The sequence below is a fragment of the Musa acuminata genome, chromosome BXJ3-11, assembly GCF_036884655.1.
Source record: "Musa acuminata AAA Group cultivar baxijiao chromosome BXJ3-11, Cavendish_Baxijiao_AAA, whole genome shotgun sequence".
NCBI classification, from domain to species: Eukaryota; Viridiplantae; Streptophyta; class Magnoliopsida; order Zingiberales; family Musaceae; genus Musa; species Musa acuminata.
Window position 1 is genome coordinate 5,958,022 of NC_088359.1, and position 25,182 is coordinate 5,983,203.

The window sequence follows — 25,182 nt, forward strand, 5'->3', positions numbered from 1 at the left end:
AAATCAAATTACTTCAGAGATAACAGAAAACTTCTGAGGTAATATGCCAGGAGTAACAACCTTGCAATCTGAAGTACAAAAGCTGTCAACTTAGCCAAAGTGGAAAACAAACAAACCACCACCAAGGTGTCTTAAGAGAATACAAACAAAATTCAAATGCGAAAAAACAAACTTGCATCAGATCAAAAAAAAAAAACATGAAAGGACAAAGGTTGCCAATGAAGAAAATTTTGAATAAATTTCTAAAATCAAATAACCATTCTAAAGGGCATACCACCGTCAAGGATCAATGTACACAACCTTACCCCTATAAGTAGCAAGACTATTTCCATGATTTAGACCATGTCAACCAAGTTGTAAAGGAACAAATGCCAGCCACAGAGTGATTATGTTGAACTATTTGTTTTCTAAGACTGTAGAGAGATTATTTCCATGATTTAGTTTAGACCATGTCAACCAAATCATAAAAGAGCAAATGCCAGACATACAGTGATTATGTTGAATATTTGTTTTCTAAAGACCGTAGAGAGACTATTTCCATGATTTAGACCATGATAAACCAAGTCGTAAAGGAGCAAATGCCAGCCATACAGTGATTATGCTGAATTATTTGTTTTCTGAAGACTGAAAATATAATCATTAAGTCGTATTTAAGTACTTTAAGAATTGAATCAAAGAACAATTTATGCGACAAGATGGAAACTAAGCTTCAAACTCTGAAAGTCTGAAACAAAAGGAAAAATTACAATAGAGTACAAGAAATGTTCTTAAACAAATGAAGGATTCTCAAGAAGTAAGCATATTAAGTATTTGAAATGGTATCAGATTTTCAATTAAAGAAAGACAGAAAATAAAAAGTAGAAAACTTAAGCAATTAAAAGATTCTCAAGGAGCAAGCATTACAGTATCTAAAGTTTGATATGAGTTGAAGTCAAGTAGACAGGCCAGAACCTCACCAGTTTGCCTCATGACATCTAGCAGGATGATAATGCTATTCTAAAAGGGCAAGAGAAAAAAAAAAACAAAAAGATATAAGTAGATTACCAGTGGTACCCACACCTTCCCTCTGATCATCAATGCCAAGAAATAAGCACTTTGATCCCTGGATAATTTCTAAAAAGATTAGCCTCAAGCAATTAAGTCAAACATTACTTAATCCAAAAACCAAAGAAAACCAATGCCTTTATAATCTTGCAATATGCATTTGGCTTCCCTCGGGCCTTCGTTCTAACTTCAACTATAGAAATATTAGAAAGTGAAAGCAATGCCTCTCCTCTAAAACCCAAGCCATCAGTGCTAGATCTTCCATCATCCACAAGACCAGACTTCGATGTTGCTGTTTATACATCACAGTACTTCAATGATACCTCAATAGTCAAAACTTCTTAAGATTGGCAAACTGTAGCATGTTAACATTTCTATTTCTATTCAAGGTAAAAAAAAGGAGAGAAGAAGAATTGAGCCAGCCATTTACAGTCTAAGAATGAATATGATAAGTTGATAACAATGCATGTCAAACAAAAAATTGGTTTAGTACTGCTCAAGCATAACATCCAACTGATGATCTGAACGTCAATTAAATCTAGCATTGTAACAACAAAGAACGTTAATAAAAACATGCATATCTACTTAATGTATTATTGTAATAATGTAATGTAGGCCACTGTAAGGTAGAATATTCACTCTTAAAATTGTCACGATAGATCCTTTGCCTTATATACACCATGCAGATTCTTCATTTTGGGGCAAGGAGAGTAAAGCAAGAAAAAGGCTTCAACTAAGCCAAAGTCAGTTATGTGACAGGACTCATTCCAAGTGGCTGCATATAGTGGAAGATTACAGTTCAAGCATTGCCATGATACCATCAATGTCAATAAATGAAATGATAACAAAGATGCACTACAAACACTGAAGCTGGTTAATGTGTTCAATAAGAAAAACACAGAAAATATAAAGAAATTCAAAATTACCAACCTTCTTTAATATCAAAAGAATCAACAAGAACCATAAGAGGCATGGCATGAAGTTTAAGAAAAAAATGATCCATTTGATCAATACAAATATGTTTCAGAGTTTCATGAAGTTTTAATGGTTTCTGAAGCTATAGTAGTTCTGGCCCAAGTTTGCACTTTCATTGATTTACACTGAAACTAACTATTTCAAGGATAAAATCATTAGACTAAGTTTTAAATTACGTTATAGAGTAGGTATTTCCCATTTTAAGTTTGTTTGAAGAAAGAATTTGAGCAAATTAAAATATTTTAGGCTAAGGTTCTAAATACCGTACCGTACCAGTATACCGATCAACTGTCGGTACGGTAGGTACTGAACTGTACCGAGCATACCGATATATGGTACACTAAGGTATACTGATGTACCGCCCATACCAATCCTCTATCGGACCGATATGTACTGCCCGTACCGAACGGTATGGTACGATATTGCAAACCATGATTTTAGCACTTTCAACTTTAAAGCGAGGTCTGCCATACCGAATTGTACCGCCCGGTACGGGTGGTACGTACCGGTCCGACAGGCTACCGGTAGCGGACAAAAAAACCCCGTATCGGACGATACGGGGTAATATCGGGTGGTAATGGTCGAAATTTCGACCGTTACTGCCCGGCACCACTCGGTACCGCCCGGCACCACTCAGTAACAGTCGAAATCGACCGTTACCGCACTGTAGCAGTGCTACAGTGCTCCAACGGTCAAATTGACCGTTGGAGCCCTTTCTCCTCCTATTTAAACCATTCTTCTCTCCCCTATTTCATTATACTCTCTTAAACTCTCTCTCAAACTTTTTTTTCCTCTCCTAAACTCTATAAAACAACGATTTGTGAATTCAATTGAGGCTAATTTGGGAAGATTAAAAGGAAAAAAATTCTAATCAAGAGGTATGTATTCGTTTTTTTTAATTAGAGAGTAATTAAGATATTTAAGAATTAAGATTATGATTAGTGTGTTTCATGCATGGTCTGCAGTACCGAACTGTACCGCTCGGTACGAGTGGTACGTACCGGTCCGATAGGTTGTCGGTACACGGACCGTTTGTTACCGGTCCGAGTGCACTGTAGCACTGTATCAGTGTACTGTAGCATTGTAACAGTGCTACAGTACTCGGCACACCTGAGTATACCGCTCGGTACACCTGGGTGTACCACTCGGTATATCGTACCGTATCGGTACCGAGCCCAGATCGAAATACCGGTACGGTACGGTATTGCGAACCTTGGTTTCATGCATAGTAAATATTGAATAATATTTATGATAATAAAATAAGTTTAATTAAGTTTTATTAAAGTTATTTAATGCTACGATTAGTCATTTTAATGATGATTAATCAAAATTTGTTCGATTTTATATCAATTCAATGTCTTTAATACCTATTAGGGTATTTGTCATGTTTATAGTGGTGAAAGAGAAGTAATTAGTGAAAAAATAACTATATTAATCGGATAATTAGTGTAGATAAATGATGATTTTATCATAATTTAAATCATATTGGATTAAAATTACATATTTAATGTTTCTTTTATGTGTTTAACATATATATGATGGTAAAATAAGTTTAATTATGTTTTATTAAGTTATTTAATACTACTATTAGTTATTTTAATGATAATTTAATCAAAATTTATTCGATTTTATGTCAATCCAATATCTTTAATACATATTAGGGTGTTTGCCATGTTTCTAGTGTTGAAAGAGAAGTAATTAGTAAAAAATTAACTATATTAATCGTGTAATTAGTGTATCTAATGATTTTAATACTTCTTTTATGCATGTAACATATTTATGATGATAAAATATGATTAGTTATGTTTTAATAAAATTACTTAATGTTGTGATTAGTGATTTATGATCGATATTTGGTTAATTTAATATGTTTATACTTTATAGTTTATTTGATTTAAATTTGGTACGATCATGGCACCAAAGGAACAGCCACATGATAATGCATGGGTTCATGCCCGAAAGCTAGATGAAAACCGTCATCATTGGCAATGTATTTCTTGTGACTACTTGGCAAGGGTGGAGGAATAACTCGAGTGAAAATGCATTTGGCTGGTGGGTATCCTAATATTGCAAAATGCAAGAATGTTCCAACGGAGATCCGTAAATTATTTCAAAGCAAGCTTAAACAAGCAAAGGAAGATACATTAAAAAAGAAAGAAAGAGTTAAGGAAGAATATCATAGGGCTACACAAGAACCAGTTTATGATCAGTATGAGGGTTGCGGCGATGAAGTCGACCCGGATCTCACAGCTGGGATTCGTGCATCATTGGAGCATCAGTATACGATCGATGAAGCAATGAGGCATCGACGACCTGACTCATAGTTGGAGCATGGCAGCGGTAGTGGAATCCAGAGGTCAACCAGCAGCGGTAGTGGAATCCAGAGGTCAACCAGCATAAGGCAACCAACTGCTCCTCAATTAGGCTGAACTAGTAGCATGAGGTATGGTGGACTCCGTGGTTTTATGAGAGGTCTTGGCAGGAGGTCCGAACCAGATATTGTTGATATTGATCCGCAAGCCTATCCCCCACAAACAGCGAAACAGACACGGATTGACGATATATACACAAAAGAAAAAAAAAACGGGATATTGGGAAGGCAATCTCAAAATGGTTCAACTTTCATAGGATTCCAGCCAACACAACCCAAGGTCCATATTATCAGAGCATGGTCTCTTCTATTCAAAAGTCTGGCATAGAGATCCAACCTCCAACACCGAAGGAGATTTACGACGTGTACTTAGATGAGGAGGTGGCAGAACTAAAGGATTGGATCAAATCCTTCAAGAGGCAATGAGACGAATATGGGGTGACATTAATGTGTGACAGTTGGACAGGACCAACAAGAATGAGTATCATCAACTTTCTTGTTTATTGCAATAGAAGAGTAGTGTTTCATAAGTCCGTTAATGCTTCTGAAAAGATCCAAGATGCAAACTACATTGAGAGCTTGATGGACACTATGGTAGAGGAGATTGGACCACAGTATGTTGTCCAAATAATAACCGACGATGGAGCGAATTTCAAAAAGGCCGGTTTGCAATTGATGGAAAAAAGAAAAACTTTGTTTTGGACTCAATGTGCAGCTCATTGCATAGATCTAATGCTGAAGGATATTGGTGAGTTGGATGCAGTCAAGAAATGTGTAGCTCGAGCACAATCAATTACAAAGTTTATATATAATCATCATTGTGTCCACGCATTAATGTAAAAGTAGGTAAACGGTGAGATACTTCGGCCTGGAATTACTCGGTTTGCTACCAATTTTATTGCATTAAAGTCATTACAGCAAAAAAGGCATGGCTTGAAGGCAATGGCTAGCTCACAAGAGTGATCTGAATCCAGATATTCAAAATTGAGCGATGGAAAGAAGATAGAAAAGGTCATTCTTTCCTCTAGATTTTGGGAGACTATAGCAGAAATCATAAAAGGTGTGGAACCACTTTATATTGTCCTCCGTAATGTCAATATGGACAAGAGTCCACAGATGTCGTATCTTAAATATATGCTGATTTCAGCAAGAGAGGAGATCAGGAAAGCATTCAAAGATGATTTTAAGGCCAACCAATACGTACGAATCATTAATCGTCGGACCGAAGTTCATATGGATCAAGATATCCATAATGCAGGTAAATTCATATTCAGAATAATTTAATTTATTATTATTTAGATAATAAAAAAATCATACAAACAAAATTATGTTTTGCAGCGTATTATCTACACCCGACAATTCAATATCGATATGCTCTCGGAACGCAAAATAATTTCCTAACGACATTACGAAATGTTATATATTGGCTCTTGCCAAACACTACCGAGGCAACCGATGCTCTTAGGGAGGATCGATTATTTCGAGAAACAGTTGGTTCATTCTCTGACGTTGTAGTTGTATCGTATCGTTACACTATGGATCCTGGTGAGGAAAAGTTATGTAATATTGATTATCAATTATATTTAATGTTAATTATTTGTTATGCTAATAAAATCTTATTTATATCTTTTTGCAGTCGAGTGGTGGCTACAATTTGGAGGCGATGCACCACATTTAAGGAAGGTTGTCGTTCGTGTACTTTCACAGACAATAACATCTAGTGGTTGCAAACGTAATTGGTCAACGTTTGCATTGATTCATACGAAGGTCCGCAACAGACTCTCCTACAGACGATTAGAGAAACCAGTATATATCCATTATAACATGCGGCTAAAATTGCGATGTGCTGAGTTGGATAAGGAGCCAGAGGAATCAGATATTGATCCCATTGACCTCCAATTCTACAACGAAGATTCAGAGCAAATGTTAGATTGGGTTGAAGCAACAGAGAACCAAGAGGATCATCTACTTGATGAGGCGGGAGATCCTCAGCGACCTTCACGTTTTATCACCGAGGCAATAAAAGAAGAAGAAGCACAACCCCAACAGGTGGAAAATCCCCCTCGATTACAACATGGTAGGAGTCAAACTGCTCGAGGAACTACCGACACCCAACGGTCACACTCGTCCGCCCAACGTGCAAAGGCAAAAGGGAAGGCAGTAGCATCGGTTGCATCGTTGGAAAGAATCGAGTTGGGCGACGAGACACCTTCATAATCACATTCTCTTTCTCGCTCGGTCCAGAGACATGACAGCAACACGGACAATAGTGCCTCGACAGATGATGGCGGTGATGCCGGGCAGTCGTTGGTCTCGTCTACACAACTTGAGGGTGGTGAATGGACTGAGGAGCAATATTTTACACATGTCACTCAAGATTCAGATCATGGAACTCGACAAGGTACTGGTCAAGTTTATGCGGGGAAGGGGAAGGGGAAGGGGAAGGCGAAGGCGAAGGCAGTGGATGAATATGAACAAATGCGACAGAACATACATGATATAGACACAGAAAGAGACTCATCGTATTCACGACCATCGTATTATGGAGAATCATACGGGCAACAATAGTATGGTGATAGTTGGTCATCCTTCTCTGAGCAACAGCATGATACAGAACAGCACCAATATATGCCTCAAGAGCTGCCTCGAACAAATATGATTCATGACGATCAATCTACGATCAGCACCACATTGATGCATCAATGGCATACGGTGTATCAATACACTATGTCATGGGATCAATTTCATGATTGGGTCCAACAAACGTATCATATTGATATGTATCGGATCGAGGACCCCGATCCACCACCCGTGGAGGCCCGTCGTTCGTTTTGGTGGTAGAATCAACAATCAGGTATATCTAGATATGTGATTATTTAATTCATTTGAATTTTAGAGTTTATATTGTAACAAAATAGTCTAATAATTCAACTGATTTTTCTGTAGATATTTCAATCTATAGCAGGTTGAAATACGAACCTCGAACAAGATTACCTCAAAGCCCGAAAAAGATATGTGATACTATTCTTACCTAATTTACATTGATTTTGCTAAACTTGTACTATTACTATATTTATTCGTAACTTGAAAACCCTATCCTAACTTTTTTTTAATTTTCAGGTATTTTCGGAGGGTTAAATCGGTGAAATCAGGTGTACCGCTCGGTACACCGTACCGTACCGAGCCCGGGTCGAAACGCCGATACGGTACGGTACGGCAAACCTTGCTTTAAAGTACTTCAAAATCAAACAAATGATAGATTTCTATGTTAAAGGAAAAAAAATGCTAGCATATTTTATATTTTTTTTTATGCCTAAAGTTTCTACCAACTTTTGAAGTTTCATCTATCCTCTTAAATAAAACATAATCAACCATTGAGTAAAAGCAAAACCATCAACAACTAATTTATACAAATCTGAGATGAAACCCAGAGTTTGTGTCATGTTAGAAAGTCTCAAGATATTGAAACTAGTCACCATCCATAGGTACGCACGAATTTTGGAGTGTATATATATATATATATATATATTATATGTGTGTGTGTGTATGTATATGTATTTTCTTGTTACACTTGCATAACTCGATAAAAATTTGCTTCTCCCTTTCAACACTTTACCATATTTTGTGATCCCTATGCTTTCAGCCTAAAATCAGCAATCACCATCAGCAATTTTCTGCAAAACCAAAAATTACACTTCAATAAATAACTTTCCTTATTATTTCAGTTTTCTTGTCTGTCTTTACCAACTAATACTGTTGAGAAATCATCTCTGGACTGTTGGAACCACCTACCTTCTGATGTCAAAATTGAAAACGCAATGAGCTACACTAAAACCAAGACTTAAACGGCTAATTCTAATTTTGCATAAAAGTGCTAATTTATTACTAAAGAAACTTCCTACTAACCAGTATACTTTTCCTAGATTGCACTTTCTTAAGTTCTAACTTGTAACCAAATTACATTTAGGTGAAAGGAAAAGAACTCCTTATTGAGAGAGAGAGAGAGAGAGGAACTCTGCTTCCCTGATCAGGATGCTCAAGGCTCAAAGTGACAAAAAGATAAAATACAAAGTTGACTTGAACCAGAAATGGCAAAGTCACACAAACTGAATGTCTAAAGACAGAATTCTATCGATATGTGCAAAATGGTTCTCCGATTGAATAACAAATTTTTACCGACTCTTTCTACACCAACTTTTGGAGCTTAAACTTGTAATTAATCTTGGGTATGCTGAGGACCCAAGGTTGATCTTGAGACAGAAGAAGCATGTCATCTTTTCATTAAAAATTACCATGCTGAAAATGTTCAAGTTTGAGTACGTGGTCGATAGGGATGGGTTAGGTCTAACATATGGTATTCACAAAGCTCCCTCTTAAGCATCTACATTTTCTTCTAGTTATTGTTAAGTAGACACCACTTGATGTACAAATCTGGACAGATTTCTGTCTGGACTCAGGAAAGACAGGACCTTTGTCCACCAGGAACAAAATAACATTAAATATTGCTATTTAATTTTCCTATTTGCAAAGAAATATTCTATTTAAAAGGCAGTAGAATGTGTCCCGTAGACAATGTGATATAATGACTATACACATGTACCCGAAGGTGGGTGCACTTACAGTCTTTCTGTAGAATGTTAAGGAGAATAATATGTTTTCCCAGGAAGATGGTTGTTGCGAATTGCATCAGTAAGAAGTCACAAAATGTAATCATATTACTTCAACAGAGCAGTTTCAGAGGTATGGAAATTGTGATAAAGAAAAAGGAACACAATGCTTTCCACGTAAGTTGAGAAATTGCACAAGACAATATTACATGAGTTATTTAGAAAACTGAGAATCATCAAAAATACAAGATAAGCTATTATCATAAGCTGACAGAAAGGACTTAAGATCAAGTATCAAGATTTAAGCCAAGGCCCCATGTCTTATGCTTCATTTGATTCTGTTGACATTATAATAGATCTAAAAATTGTGTTCTAAAACAACCCCAATGCACTAATTAAATGCCCAAGCAACACTAAAGGTGGTAATCCTTAGTAAAACTAAAAAGCTAGCAGACACTTATTTGCTTGCGGTACCCAGAAGATGCAATGATACATTGAGGAGCTGAAGAAGCATGATTTGTAAAAGCATGGCAATCGCAGTATAGACCAGGCATTTATGTTACAAAGGAGATATTTCCCTACACAAAGCTATATGGCAGGAAAATATCCATGTAGTCAGCTCCAAATAATTGGGATATTACAGCATGTTGCATGTATGTTCAAAATGCAAACTGCTTGATGAGTCTAACCGGAAAGGTTTTACATATGCCATTGCTAGTGCATGCCCATCCATGAATGATTCAACTACCCTCTCATGAATGATTTTTAAATACTATATACATAGTGAATAATAAAAAAAATAAGATTTTCAAAGAACAACCCTCTAAACATTGTGTCAAGCATGTCAAAAATATGTTGTCTGAAGAACCAGATAGAGATTGTAACATCTTAAGTTATTGCTTGTGCGTCCCTATACTATCTATTTTCACATTTTAACATAAAAATGTTTCCCAGACAACAAAGAAACAAAATTGTAGCAGGAAAAGGTGTGTATCTAATTTGCAGAACACAACTCGCAATCAGAAACAAGAGATGATATAGAAAAACCATCTACCATGCATAAAATTATTCTAGATTGTCAGAAGACTCAGAACTATGAATTAAGCTACCAGCTGCCACTAGAAATTTCTTGATGATCCAAGCTAGCACAATGGCCAAGTGCAAGTTGCATAACTTGCCACATGTCAGTACTGCACTTACAAGTACATGCATTCAGTATTATTCTGCTAGCAACTGGTGAGATGAAAAACAATACAAGACAACTAAATCCTTGGTTAAATTGCAGATTCAATATTTATATTGTAACAAAATGTTGAGAGAGGAGTTCAGACCATATTTTTCTCCCAGAATGACCAATTCATCTCTTGTAATACCACAACCTAGAATCAAAGAGAAGTTAAAAGATACATGCATGTAGTATAATTAACAGGTTGAAATAGTAAGAATTGTGAGACCAGGCATTTACACACCATCATCTTCTATTTTGATATAACAAGTTCTGACATTAACAAAGACAGAAACCTGAAAAAGAAGTGATTAAATGTTAGGATGCAAAATCAAATACAACCAATTACGGAGTCAAACAGATTTAATCAGGTCGATGGTTATCCTGAAGGACATACATGATCCAATTTAAGTGAGAGGATTTCAAAAAAAAAAATCAAACCATTCATTTAATTAGACTCTGTCATCTAAGTTTGATACTAGAGGGTGTGTTGAACCATAAGTTTCAACTAACTTTGTGAGGTCAAATTAGTTCCAGTGAATCAACTTTTGCAAAAGAAAACAATATGACTCATATAGAAGAATATAAATACCATCAAAATATTTTCTTAATAAGGCATGTCCCTCATAGTGATGACAAGTTATTTACCTAAAATGGAAGGTTTCGTCTCTTCTTCTTTTTTTCCAACTCCAACCAGTTTAATATGGTCAAATTTGCAAAGCCCCATATAAACTTGTTGAAGTTTTGGAATGTAATTTTGAAGAAACTGCTGGATCACATTTGAAGGTCCTACCAACAATGGGGAAGTGAACAAGAAAGAAAAGTAGCTAACATGTTAAGTATCCCGCCTGGGACAATACTTGCAAAAAATGAAAAAAGTAATCGATGGTGCTCGCAGAAGTGGTGAAGCATGTAATTTCATTAGACGAAAGTAAGAAACGATGTCCCAGGCAACATGGATATATGTGGTGCATGGTTTGTTTCCCAACGGTGAAATAGGACCAAGCTCATGAGCTTATATTCTTAGATTTGAAAGAGTAAGTTGATAGGAATCCCTTTTCATGTCATGGTGGTTTCTTGGTCCTTTGCCGATACTTCTAGATTCAAACTTGGTGGAAGAGGATACAAAGGAAGATGAGAGAAGGAAGAGGCATATCAAAGGAAGAGGAACCAGCAATTGTGATGCAACATGGGGAAACGGTGGCAAGGAGTGGTGGAGCAACTGGAGCAAGGTAGCAATGAGGAGAAGAGGCCAAGGAGGAGGGGTAAGATAAAGTGAGAGAAAGGGAGAAAGCAAGAGAAGAGCATGGGAGGATAGATTAAAAAAGAAAAAATAAAAGTGGGAGACAATAATCAAAAATAAATAATAAATAATAGGGGTGTCGGGTGATAGGCTTGTCGTTTAGTGTTCCTGGTTTCAACTATGATGGTAAGCTTGGTTCAATAGAGTTACTGAGTGGTAACACTTGTTCTGTCCAGTGCGAAACCTGGCTTGCACTAGCGTGCAATTTTCCTCATTCTTATAAAAAGACAGCTTATAGGATTTGATTGGTAAATTTTCACAAAAAGACAGTTTAAACCCACAAAAACATCAAACAAAAGTCAACATCTAAATACCAACCAACCATAACAGCTTAACGAACCATACTATTGGTCTGTTGAGAAACGTTCAGTGTACTCGTCTAGGAAAATAATGCTCTCATTCAATGTGAGCCTCATTTCTAGCATCTGGCTGATAACACAAGGGATTTCTGGCAAAAGACATATCTTAGAGGTTATTTCCATGAATACCTGAGTTCATTAATCTAAATAGAATAAAACACAAAGTTCACCATATCATTTTATTCCCATGTGTATCAAATTAATTGACTTGTATAACAAGACACCAAGGCCGATATGATTTTAACATATTTCTCAATCATATCACCAAAATCAGATGAACCAGCTAAAAATGGAGTTGGTTTATTTGACTAATTTTGAAAATTTCCAGATAATTTATAATTTTTTAAGGAAACAAAAGAAGAGTGGAAGGAAGGCAACACTACCAAGCAATGGGAGACGATTAAAAAGAAGACAAGTGACGTAGTGTCACGAACGGTCGTCGCGCACCCGCAACAACTTCGTTCAACGAACCGTTCGTCGCTCACACCCGCATGTACAGCTGCTTGACAGCATGTTTTCCCATGGTTTTGGGTCATTTTGCTTGTAAATATGTAAGTTCGAACAAGCTGCAGCGTTGCAAAGCGATCGCTCACCGAACCGAGCAAAACAGCCCCAAAACAGCCCAAAACGGCTCCGTTTTCGCGTGCTGCGGGAGGTGAGCGGAGTGCTGCCTCCGCTCACCAAAACGTCAGCCATCTCAGCACCCAGGAACCCCCCGGGTGGCACATGGCTGGATGGGGCTTCGGTTATATACCGGGCGTTGAACACTCTTTCGCAAGTTCGCACGTGACCTTTACGGGAACTTGGTGTTGCGTCCGGGACCAGGTGAGCGGCTGTTTGTGGGCTTGCAGCTGTTCGTTCATCCTTGAAAGCCTTGCTTTTCCCCCTCTCCCTCTTTTCTCTTGTGCACACAAGGTGTTCGACGAATTGCTTGTAAAGCTTTCCTTTTCGCGAGACTTCGGGACTTGTCCGTTGCTCGTTCTTTCGATCTAACTCTCTTTCTCTTTTACAGGTCCTTCGGGACCTGCGAGAGGTTACAAAGTGGGCTGATCCTTGCGGAGCAAGATCGCAAGGGCGAAGCGCGACTTAGGCAACGCAAGCTAAGTTCGCGTCTTTGCCGCAAGAGTGACTCGCGACTTAGGCAACGCAAGCTAAGTTCGCGTCGTTGGCCGCAAGGGTGCCGCACGCCTTAGGCAATTCCAGCTAAGGTCGTGACATTGTGGTATCAGAGCGGGCAAGCTCTTCGATCGAACAGCGAACGAACTTCGCAACTTCGCCATGGCAAAGCATCGTGGCGAATCAAGCAAGACGGGGCAAGCCGGACCCTTGCCCCAAGCAGCCGCAGGTGGGCTGCATGTGCACACTCGCTCTCATGCTGTTGGAGCCGCTCATGAGGATCGCGGCAGCGAACAGGATGAGCGAGAAGTTGGCAACTCTCCGCGAGCGGAGGAAGCGCAATCTGGTGCGCTAACTGGGAAAAAGAGTCATAAGGAGAGACTCACGACGGCGGAAACCCGCCTGGATGTTCTGGAAGCGAGCATGGAGGAACTCTACCATGGCCAACAAAGACTTGTTGGGGTAGAGAGCTCGCAAGAGGAAGCGGAGTCCAGGATCGACAAGGTCGAGGCCCTAGTCGACCGACTGTCCGATGACACCAAGGACTCCGTGCAGCACCTACAGGATGTTGTGGCGGAACTCACGGCAAAGGTGGCTATGCTCACAAGAACGCTAAATGCGGGAGGAGGCAACACCCGCGTTGCACCGCCACAAAACTTGAGGGCACCTGAGCCCCATGGATACGGAGGGGCCAGAGATGCCAAGGAGCTCGAGAACTTTCTGTTCGACATGGAGCAATACTTCCGAGCTACGAGGCCCGATTCTGAAGATACCAAAGTTTCTATAGCAACAATGTATCTGAATGGAGATGCGAAGCTTTGGTGGCGAACTCGTTGGGAGGAGATCCAACAAGGTCGGTGTCGAGTCGACACATGGGAAGACTTGAAGCGGGAGTTGAGAACTCAGTTCCTACCGGAGAACACAGAGTTCGTCGCAAGAAGGAAGTTGAGACAACTCCGCCAAAGTACCACCATCCGAGACTATGTAAAGCAGTTTTCTGCACTGATGCTGGACATACAGGACATGTCTGAGAAAGACAAGTTGTTCAGCTTCCTTGATGGTTTGAAACCATGGGCTCAGCAGGAGCTGAATCGAAGGAATGTTACCGACGTGGTCGGGGCAATAGCAGCTGCAGAAAGGCTCACCGACTTCGTTTCCTCCGAAGACCCAACGAGAAGGAAACAATCTTCAAGCAATCGCCCTCCAAAACATTCTCGAGGGAAGGAGCTCGGGGGCGAACAGAAGAAGAAGAGCTCTCACAAAGGGCCGAACCCGAAAGGCAAGGCCTCAAAACCAGGAGGATGTTTCTTGTGCGGAGGACCGCACATGGTAAGGGAGTGCCCACAGAAACAGGCACTCAATGCTTTGACGGCTTCCATACACCCTCCCCGATCGGACAAGGGCAAAGTTGTTGCCCTTAGCTCAAGCAGTTCTGAATCCAGCAGCGACGATGAAGAGTCGCAAGGACCCCGAATGGGAGCTATGCGTTTGTTGAACGCTATGCGGGGTCAAGTGGGGGAGAACATGAAGACGAAGGCACACAAAGCAGGAAGTAGTGAACTGATGTATGTGGACATCAAGCTGAATGGCCAAACGACCCGTGCAATGGTGGACACGGGCGCTACCCACAACTTCATAGCCGATCGTAAAGCACAGCGACTTGGGTTGACATTGGAGAAGAGCCCAAGCCGAATGAAAGCAGTGAACTCGGAGGCCAGGCGAATCTCCGAATTGGCGAAGGGAGTTCCCATCAGAATCGGGACTTGGAGCGGAACCACCAACATGATGGCCGTGCCACTAGACGACTTCCAAGTGATTCTTGGAATGGAGTTTATGCACGCGGCGAAGTTGGTGCCGATGCCGTTCTTGAATTCCCTATGTATGATGGGAGGCGATGACCCCTGCGTGGTTCCCGTCTCTCGGAGAGGAACCAAGGAGCCCCAACATATCTCGGCATTACAATTGAAGAAAGGGGTGCGAAAGGGCGAATTGACATTCGTGGCTTCTATGAAGCTAGAGCCACTCAACGAAGAAGCCATTCAAGAACCTGCTGTGGTGGCGAACGTCCTGAAGGAGTTCAAAGACGTTATGCCACCCGAGTTGTCGAAGACTCTTCCACCACGCAGAGGCGTGGATCACAGTATCGAGCTGGAGCCAGGAGTGAAGCCTCCAGCGAGACCACCCTATCGCATGGCCCCGCCAGAGTTGGCAGAACTCAGAAAGCAGTTAGGTGAACTGCTAAGCGGTGGTCTCATCCGCAGCTCAAAAGCACCTTTCGGAGCTCCAGTTCTCTTTCAGAAGAAACAAGATGGGAGCCTCCGATTATGCGTCGACTATCGAGCCCTCAACAAAGTAACAGTGAAGAACAAGTATCCCATCCCGCTCATCGCGGACTTGTTCGATCAACTGGGCAAGGCGAAGTATTTCTCAAAACTCGACCTCCGGTCGGGGTATTGGCAGGTGCGCATTGCTGAAGGCGACGAAGCAAAGACTACTTGTGTGACCAGATATGGAGCGTTTGAGTTCTTGGTGATGCCTTTCGGCTTAACCAACGCTCCGGCCACATTCTGTACTCTCATGAACCAGCTATTCAAGGAGTATTTGGATAAGTTCGTGGTCGTCTACTTGGACGATATCGTCGTCTACAGCCAAACGCTCGAGGAGCACGTCAAGCACCTTCGGACGATTTTCAAAGTTCTCAGGGAGAACACGTTGTTCGTAAAAAGGGAGAAATGCTACTTTGCTCAGACGGAGATCCTATTCTTGGGGCATCGAATCGGTGATGGCTCCATTCGGATGGATAAGTCGAAGGTGCAAGCAGTTGCGGAATGGCGAACTCCAAAGAAGGTGCCAGAGTTGAGATCCTTCCTTGGTTTCGTCAACTACTATCGACGCTTCATCGCGGGATATTCGAAGCGGGCAACCCCACTGACGGAGTTGCTGAAGAAGGAGCAGCCTTGGAAGTGGTCTGACAGATGTGAGATAGCATTCCAAGATCTGAAGGCTGCTCTTCTGGAAGAACCAGTGCTTAAATTGCCAAACTATGGAGAGCCCTTTGAAGTCCATACAGATGCTTCGGACTTTGCTATTGGTGGAGTACTCATGCAAGAAGGTCATCCGGTGGTCTACGAGAGCCGCAAACTCAACGAGACCGAGAGGCGGTATCCAGTGCATGAGAAGGAGATGACAGCGGTGATCCACTGCCTACGAGTTTGGCGACACTACCTCCTTGGGTCGCGATTTGTGCTGAGGACAGACAACATCGCCCTGAGTTATTTCCAAACTCAGAAGAAGCTCTCCCCAAAGCAAGCACGGTGGCAGGACTTCCTGGCTGAATTTGATATGGCAATGGAATATAAGCCCGGGAAGGCGAATGTCGTGGCCGATGCGCTGAGTCGGAAGGTGGAGTGCGTGAATGCTGCACAACTGGAGGGCAGAGGCCAAACAAGTCAGTTACACTCCAACTTCCTTTCCCGAATCAGAGATGGACTGTATAGTGATCCCCAGGCAGTTATCCTGATGCAGCTCATCAAAGAAGGCAAGGCACGACGATTTTGGGTCCAGGAGGGACTTGTTTACACAAAAGGGAATAGGGTTTATGTTCCCCGAGTGGACAATTTAAGGCGTGAACTCTTAAAAGAGTGTCACGATTCCCTTTGGGCTGGACATCCCGGCATTCACAGAACATTGGCTCTCGTGGAGAGGGCCTTCTACTGGCCAAAGATGGGGATTGATGTGGAGGAGTATGTTCGAACATGCCTTACTTGCCAACAAGACAAGGTGGAGCAGCGGAAGCCGGTGGGACTTTTGGAGCCGTTGCCCGTACCAGAAAGGCCATGGGAGAGCATTTCCTTAGACTTCATATCAAGCTTGCCACCTGTAGGGGGACTTGGATCGATACTTGTGGTGGTCGATCGGTTTTCAAAGTATGCAACTTTCATTGCTGCTCCCCTACACTGTTCAGCTGAAGAGGCGGCCAGACTGATGATGAAGGGTGTAGTGAAGTATTGGGGAGTCCCACACAATATCATTAGTGATCGAGACGCTCGGTTTCTGGGACGGTTCTGGACCGAGCTATTCAAATTGTTGGGATCAAAGTTATACTTCTCTACAAGCCTCCACCCCCAGACGGATGGTCAGACTGAAAGAATAAATTCGCTCTTGGAGCAGTATCTCCGGCACTACGTGAGTGCCAATCAACGAGATTGGGTGAAGCTGTTGGACATCGCCCAATTCTCCTACAACTTGCAGCGGAGCTCTGCATCCAACAAGAGCCCCTTCGAAATTATCACAGGACAACAACCGTCGACTCCGCACACTATGGCAATTGGGTATACTGGGAGTAGTCCATCAGCCTACCATTTCGCAAAGGAGTGGCATCGAAATGCCGATATTGCGCGGGCTTACTTGGAGAAGGCGGCAAAACGGATGAAGAAGTGGGCAGACTTGGGAAGGCGACCACAGGAGTTCAAAGTTGGCGATTTGGTGTTGGTAAAGCTCCAACCAGCATCACTCCAATTCTTCAGGAAAAGAGTCCACAAAGGATTGGTGCGTAAGTATGAAGGGCCCTTCCCAATTATCAGCAGGGTAGGCAATGTTTCTTACAAGTTGCAGCTGCCGGCGTGGTTCAAAATTCACAACGTTCTTCACGCCAGCAACCTGAAGGCCTACCATTCAGATCCGCAAGATGCTTCTCGAAGTGTTCCAACTCGACTACCTCCCCTCACAGCCTCCTACGAGAAGCGAGTGGAAACCATTCTGGCGGATCGCAAGATAAAGCTACCCAACGGAGCGGAGCAAACAGAGTACTTGGTGAAGTGGCGAAAGCTTCCCCGAACTGAAGCCAGTTGGGAGCTTGAAGACGCCCTGCGACATGAAGAAGACGTCATCAACAACTACCAACAAGCGTCGACGAGGGCGTCGACAGTTTAAGTGGGGGAGAATGTCACGAACGGTCGTCGCGCACCCGCAACAACTTCGTTCAACGAACCGTTCGTCGCTCACACCCGCATGTACAGCTGCTTGACAGCATGTTTTCCCATGGTTTTGGGTCATTTTGCTTGTAAATATGTAAGTTCGAACAAGCTGCAGCGTTGCAAAGCGATCGCTCACCGAACCGAGCAAAACAGCCCCAAAACAGCCCAAAACGGCTCCGTTTTCGCGTGCTGCGGGAGGTGAGCGGAGTGCTGCCTCCGCTCACCAAAACGTCAGCCATCTCAGCACCCAGGAACCCCCCGGGTGGCACATGGCTGGATGGGGCTTCGGTTATATACCGGGCGTTGAACACTCTTTCGCAAGTTCGCACGTGACCTTTACGGGAACTTGGTGTTGCGTCCGGGACCAGGTGAGCGGCTGTTTGTGGGCTTGCAGCTGTTCGTTCATCCTTGAAAGCCTTGCTTTTCCCCCTCTCCCTCTTTTCTCTTGTGCACACAAGGTGTTCGACGAATTGCTTGTAAAGCTTTCCTTTTCGCGAGACTTCGGGACTTGTCCGTTGCTCGTTCTTTCGATCTAACTCTCTTTCTCTTTTACAGGTCCTTCGGGACCTGCGAGAGGTTACAAAGTGGGCTGATCCTTGCGGAGCAAGATCGCAAGGGCGAAGCGCGACTTAGGCAACGCAAGCTAAGTTCGCGTCTTTGCCGCAAGAGTGACTCGCGACTTAGGCAACGCAAGCTAAGTTCGCGTCGTTGGCCGCAAGGGTGCCGCACGCCTTAGGCAATTCCAGCTAAGGTCGTGACAGTAGGGCACGTCATTGTCCTCATGTTTGTCATCCACTGCCACTACATTTGTTGGCTGTCAATACTATCAATCAAAGTATACAGTTTCAAATAATACCACTCGTACCGGGCGGTATGTACCGGTCCGTCAGTTGACCGGTACACGGACCGCCCATTACCGAACGGTATATATATATATATATATATATATAATTTTTTTTTTTTTTTTTTTTAAGCGATGTCGCATCGCCTCAGCAACGTCGTCAAAAAAGGCGACGTAGCCCCGTGTGGGAGAAGGAATATATATATATATATAAGGCGACGTCGCCTTTTTCGACGACATCGTCTTTTATAAAAATATTTTATATATAAATATTATATATATATATATATATATATATATATATAAACGAGGCGACATCGCCCCGCCTGGGGAGAAGAGAGAGGTATAAATATATATATATATATATATATATATATATATACCGAGCGGTATACCGAACAGTATACCGCTCAGTATACAGTATCGCACCGTACCGAGCGAATATCGAAACGTCGGTACGGTACGATATTTCAAACCTTGCCATCACCCATCAATACAATAGCCATGCAAAACTATGAAACACGGAAGAAAGGGTATATTAGAAGAAAGCAAAGGAAAGAGAGTCCAAAATCTTAAAGGAATACTAAATAGGATGCCATGACAAAGAAAGTAAATATCATAGGGCACTCTCTTAAAAAAATATATATTTTTCTTATCTATTGGTGAAGCTGAAAGCAAAGTAGAGTCAAGCCAGATTTAGTTTGACCTTCTTCTTTTTTATAAGAATTCATTTATTCAGAGTTCAGACCCAATATATCAATGGACATCTCAGTTTTAGGGACCCTATAGATCAATTGACATCTCAGTTTCACATTAGATCCATGATAATTTACCAAGGGCAACCCAAGTTAAAGCATGGAAAGTTCTACATGTTAGGACCCTGATGGACCATCACCAGAAGTTCCACAGAAGCAATTATTTAGCAAGTAGGAGATTGAAAGAAAATGAAGTAAAATAACAGGGTAAACTAGAAAACACATTAAGGGTCAGAGAAGAGAAACTGTAACAAGCTGAAATTGTAACTACCTTAGCGGGATTCGCGTCTAAACTATTATTCACCAGCTCTTCCACCACTTTTGGCAAGTCAAACATGACAACACCGGATCTCAAGGATCCATGAACATTTCTTGGCAATCGTTTTATGTTCTCCATTTAAATGGAATCTGAAAGAAAGAAAGAAAAGAAATTAACCAAGCTTGTTAATCTAGTTTAGCATCAGCGAAGACAACCAATTTACTTATGCAAGGAGATATAGAACATTCACGATTTGAAAATTCCAAAATGGAAGTAGTATGCTTGATGAAATGAAAAGTTTCAAGATCGCAAAGCAGAAACAGAGTGACGATACATTGGAAACCGATTTGTACCCCGTTTTATATGCTAGTGTAAAGCAGAGACGATTTAGGGAAAAAAAAAGGCAGTAAAGAATGTGATGGAATCTGAACTCCAATTTATCCAAGTCAAATCATCCATTACTTTCAGCATTAAAGCGGGTCATTCAAGAAAGCATCTAATGTGGGCATCACGATTAGATTTACCGCTTCCAGTGAAGTACTGACCAAAAAAAGCAATAACAAAACGGAGGAAGATTTCAAGAATTTTAAAGATCAATTCTTGAATATGGACTCACCAAAAAAATAAATGAACGAAAGAAGATCTCAAGACACCATTTCTTGGGTGTAAAGACGACTGACGGAGAAAAAGACGGGAACCCTGAAACCAAATCCAAAACCAGACGACTGGAAACAAAGGTGAATTCCAAGCGAAGACGATGCTGTGATCGAACGAAAAGCTGCAAGCTCCTACATGGAAAAATATAGCGGAAAGAACCAAGAAACCATGTAATCTTGAAACAAAGAAAGAAAGATGGAACGATGAGCAATCCAGAGGAAGGGTGTCACGCGGAGTGGGGTTTCCGTAGAACTCACCGGATCGACCCGGAAGGAGGAGAAGGGTGAAGGGTTTCTTGATCGACGGAGCCGCTCTCGCCGGGCGCGGAACCGAGAGGAGAGAGTGGAGCGCGAAACCCCACCGCCGTAACAAAGCATTCACGTTCGACACCCAAATTATGAAGCGCCCCACAAAATCTATCGCGACTCGACCGAGTCGATGCCCAAAACCCTGAGTCGACCCGTTTCATCACTGAGTCGGTGACTCGGGCAGAATCCGACAAGTCCGATGAAGAACTGAAAGCAAAGACAAATCAATGGTTGAGATGATTGATATCTCGGTCTCAAATCGTGGTTGAATCGATGGATCAAAACAAATCAATTTTGTAGGGGTAAAGTGAGTTAAAAATACAAAACATTTTGATAAAAAATTTATAAGGTAGTAAATAGTATGAACAAATAAATATAATAATTTTGAATCTATATCGAGTTATTTATCTAGAAAAACTATATTAGGTGGATTTTTTACTTTAGTTGTAGTTATAGGATAAGTATATTCTATCTTTTTTAAGTTATTATTTGCCAAATATAGTGATAAGATAAGTATATTTTTGTCTTTTTTTTTTAAGGATGACCAGACGATTAAATCGATTTATCAGAATAAATTGATTCTATATATGGCTTCTTCCTTTGTTGTCTCTTATTATTTTTTGTCATGCTCATCTCAATTCTTTTATCTTTCATTATCTTCATTTCCAACCTTTTGTCATACTCATTTATCCCTTTGATTTGTCATTGTTGTTCTTATTCTCTCTATATTCCTTTTATTATCATTATTATCATTTTTTATTTTTTAATAAAAAAGAACACATAAAAATAATGACGATGGGGGAGAAAGTGAGATGAATAATGCACCGACAACAAAAGAGGCAAATGAGCATGAAAGATGATAAATAGAACAATAAGAGGCATGAAATGAATAATGATATACAAGTTGAATAGTGGTGACAAATGATAGAGATACTAATGTAACTGAATGTGAAAAATGATTCATAAAGGATAAATCGAATATTTTCATGGAAACAAATATAAAGGATGAATCAAACAATTACATGAAAAATAAATTGGATTGGTTCATCTAAAGTGATGGTTCAATGCATCCATTTTATTTAATTATATATATATATATATATATATATATATATATATATATATATATATAACAATAAGTAAAGAGGTTAGGTCATTTTAATCATTTAAATTGCAAACTAATATATGAAACGAACTAATAAAAAAATTATGAACATCTAAAGTACCATCGATTATTTTTCTCTTCACCATAGATATTTCAAAAATAAAGTCAAAAATACGTCACCAATTAATTAACTGAGTTAAAAGTCCATAGAAATATCAATTCAAATTCATTTTCATTTCAATATTACTGCGCAATGATAAATGACATGACCACAACGATATTCTTCAAGATATAAATAAAAAATAATTATTATTATAATTTTATAGAAATATTTAAATTTATTAATATATTATTATATAAGTGATAAATCTTAAGTTCGAATTTAGTGTTTTTTAATCGGATAAAAATTGCAGTTCCAAATCCGAGTCTGAATTCGCGACTCGGCGTCGTGTACCGCAAGAAACCGGAAAGCTATGCCAACCGTCCACCAACACGAACGAAATCTCTACCGTCCATCTCATCCGTTCGTCTCTATAAATATAATCCTCCCCCCGCTCGAGCCTTCTTATTGCAAAGACAACCAAATCGTCGTCGGAGGAAGAACTAAGAGAAACGAAACCTGTCTTCTTCTTTCGATCTTGAACTTCATCTTGAGTGTGGTACACACTTAGGTTCTTTAGTCCAAGATCTCTTACCGTTCGGCCGGAGGTAGGGTTAGATCGATCGTTGTCTTCGCGGGTAGGGGATTTTAGGGTTCTTTGATCCGTCACCGGCCGGGAATCGATGAATGATCCGTCGCTGATGATGACTCGCAGCTTTGGGATCTGGCCGCCTTTTCCGCCCCCGGCGGAGGACCGGATGGGGTTTATGAACCCCACTCTGCCTCTTCCACCGCCCTTCGCCGCCCCGGGTGGAGCCATGCCAGGTCGGATGAACTGGAAGGTTAAGAAGGTTGCCGACAAGCGGAAGAAAGCGGCCGGTGGAGGGAGAAGGGAACCTAGTGGTGGCGGTGGCGTCTCCGGTTATATACCTTCGACGCTCCACGAGTTGCAGTACCAGAACCGCGCCAAGGCGCGCAGGTTCTTCCCCAAGAAGAAGTTCGCACGCTCCGCACCCTTTGCCCCCCGGAATACGACCTCCTTCATCATCCGCGCCAAGAAATCCGGCGGGATCGCGCCGCTGGTCTCGCCGTGCCCCGTGACGCCGGCGGTCCTCTCGACCCCCAAGTTCTCGCCGACGCGCGATGACCTAGCGGACATGGTCAAGGAGGAGTGGGGCGTGGACGGCTACGGCTCGATGAAGGGCCTGATCCGGCTCCGGTCACCGAACCGGGCCGGCAGTGGTAGCGGGGATGAGAACGAGGAGGGGTCGAGCGAGACCGACGTCGAGGAGCACCTGGAGGTGGAGCGGCGGCTGGATCAGGACGTTAGCCGGTTCGAGATGGTGTTCCCCGAGGAAGAGGAGCAAGGCATGAAAACCGCGGCGGACCTGCTCGAGAGCAGGGTGGAAGACCAGGACGCGCACATTGCGCAGCTCGAGGAGGAGAACTTGACGCTGAAGGAGAGGCTTTTCCTGATCGAGAGCGAGATGGGGGACTTCAGGAGGAGGCTGCAGCTGCTGGAGACTCGATGCCGCGAGAGGGAGGAGGATAACGGAGTCGACAACAACAAGGATGACAGCAATGGTGGAAACACCACTGAGGCGGCGCCGGAGAACGAAGAGGATGGGGCTGAGAGCAGCGGCGTCCGGATGCTGGAGGGAATTGAGAACTCTCGAGACAGGAATATCGATTGGGCTACCCTTGTGTACATAGATTGATTCCATGGGCTTTAAAGGTTTGTGGATCGTCATCACAAGAAATGTGGAAGAAGATGGAAGTTGCGAATGTGTGTATTTTCTGATTCTGATTCTGATTCTGATTCTGATTCTTTCATATATTTTTTGGAGGTGGGGATTTTGGCACAATATTTCATTTGACACTTCAAATACTACTTGTTCTTGTTCTTGTTAGATTATGGATTATTTTTATGTGATTATTCATGTTAAATAATCTTAGAAATTCATTAGATCATGCAAACTTGCATATATTTATCCATACAAAGTTGATAATTTATATATTTATCCATCCAAAGTTGATAATCATATATATATATATATATATATGATATTTTTTTTATAAAATACTCATGTTTTAGGTATTTCCTCTTTTACTTTTTTTAAACAATATCTCTGATTTGAAAATACCTAAAATGCTTTTTTTATTTTAAATTTATTTTTTAACTGTTATAATGTTTTCATATAACTCGATTATCGTGATTTTTTAATCACATTTACAGTGTTTTATTAGTATATTAAAAAATACTAAAAATGTTATTAAAATATTATCATTATTTATATATTATTATAATATTATATTTTTAGGTTTAAAGTTAGTTTAGTTCATACTAAAAGTCTATTTAAATCATTTGCGGTGTTTTTAAATAGGTTTTATAATATTTTTGTTATGGTGACTAAAACATTGTAACAAGCAAAATAAGTTTTATACTAAAAAATTAATTGATACTAATACATCTAATTTATATTTATCTTCTAAATGATAAAGTTAAGTCTAATAGAGTCCAAATCAATAATAATAACAATATCCATTTTGAAACTAATTGAAAAACATAGTTAGTATAATGTCCTAACTCATCACAAAGTCAAGGATAGTACAACACCAGAATGGTTTTTGCATAAGAACACAAGGCCATAACCAGAACAAAATAGATTCCATAATTATTGCATAATTTAGTTCATAATAAATTAATCTACAGGACATTTAATAGATCCAATGACTCTATAAGAATGCACGATATTCCAATACAAATAATATATAAAATAAGCTTGATGAGGATGATAATTACGATAAGGCCTGTGTGACATCAGCTGACGCCCCACGTCTCTGTCGGGCTGACAATGCTTGGCCCACACGGGCCGCAACGCCAACCGAGGCCCATTAACGACCGCTCAGGCTCGATCCCTCACGTCACGCCAACAGCCATATCATACGTCATCAGAAGGTACGATCGTGCCCCCGACGAGCAAGCACGTCAGGTGACACTAAACTCCCCTATAAATACCCTTGCGCTCTGGGCGCTAGAAAGAAAAGGAGGGAGGACACCAACATAGATGAAAAACCCCTTGTGACTATTCACTGACTTAACCATCGGAGGGGTCGGGTCGAGCATCTCGACCCGACCTGTGTGCAGGGACGAAGACGATGCGACCCTCTCCGAACGCAT

At 41.2% G+C, this 25,182-nt stretch overlaps 2 protein-coding genes across 2 annotated transcripts in view; one reads left to right on the forward strand and one right to left on the reverse strand.

Moving 5' to 3' along the window:
- The window catches only part of LOC135653109 (DNA mismatch repair protein MLH3-like), a 45,784-nt gene extending 24,911 nt beyond the window's left edge, over window positions 1–20,873 (reverse strand). The window contains exons 1-6 of the mRNA XM_065174602.1: window positions 20,746–20,873; window positions 19,844–19,980; window positions 10,467–10,518; window positions 10,329–10,376; window positions 1,182–1,336; window positions 1,045–1,102 (exon numbers count right to left, since the gene is read on the reverse strand). Coding sequence (XP_065030674.1) covers window positions 1,045–1,102; window positions 1,182–1,336; window positions 10,329–10,376; window positions 10,467–10,518; window positions 19,844–19,969 — 439 coding nt within the window. The 5' untranslated portion in view covers window positions 19,970–19,980; window positions 20,746–20,873. The remainder of the gene's footprint in view (window positions 1–1,044; window positions 1,103–1,181; window positions 1,337–10,328; window positions 10,377–10,466; window positions 10,519–19,843; window positions 19,981–20,745) is intronic.
- Window positions 20,874–22,479: 1,606 nt separating this feature from the next.
- Window positions 22,480–23,913, forward strand: LOC135652485 (uncharacterized). Its single transcript, XM_065173442.1, has one exon. The coding sequence runs from the start codon at window positions 22,685–22,687 to the stop codon at window positions 23,717–23,719; it is 1,035 nt and encodes a 344-aa protein (XP_065029514.1). The 5' UTR covers window positions 22,480–22,684; the 3' UTR covers window positions 23,720–23,913.
- Window positions 23,914–25,182: the final 1,269 nt, after the last annotated feature.

Bases quoted from the DNA above. Each gene is read 5' to 3' on its own strand.
- LOC135652485 (XM_065173442.1), top strand. From the start codon at position 22,685: ATGAATGATCCGTCGCTGATGATGACTCGCAGCTTTGGGATCTGGCCG.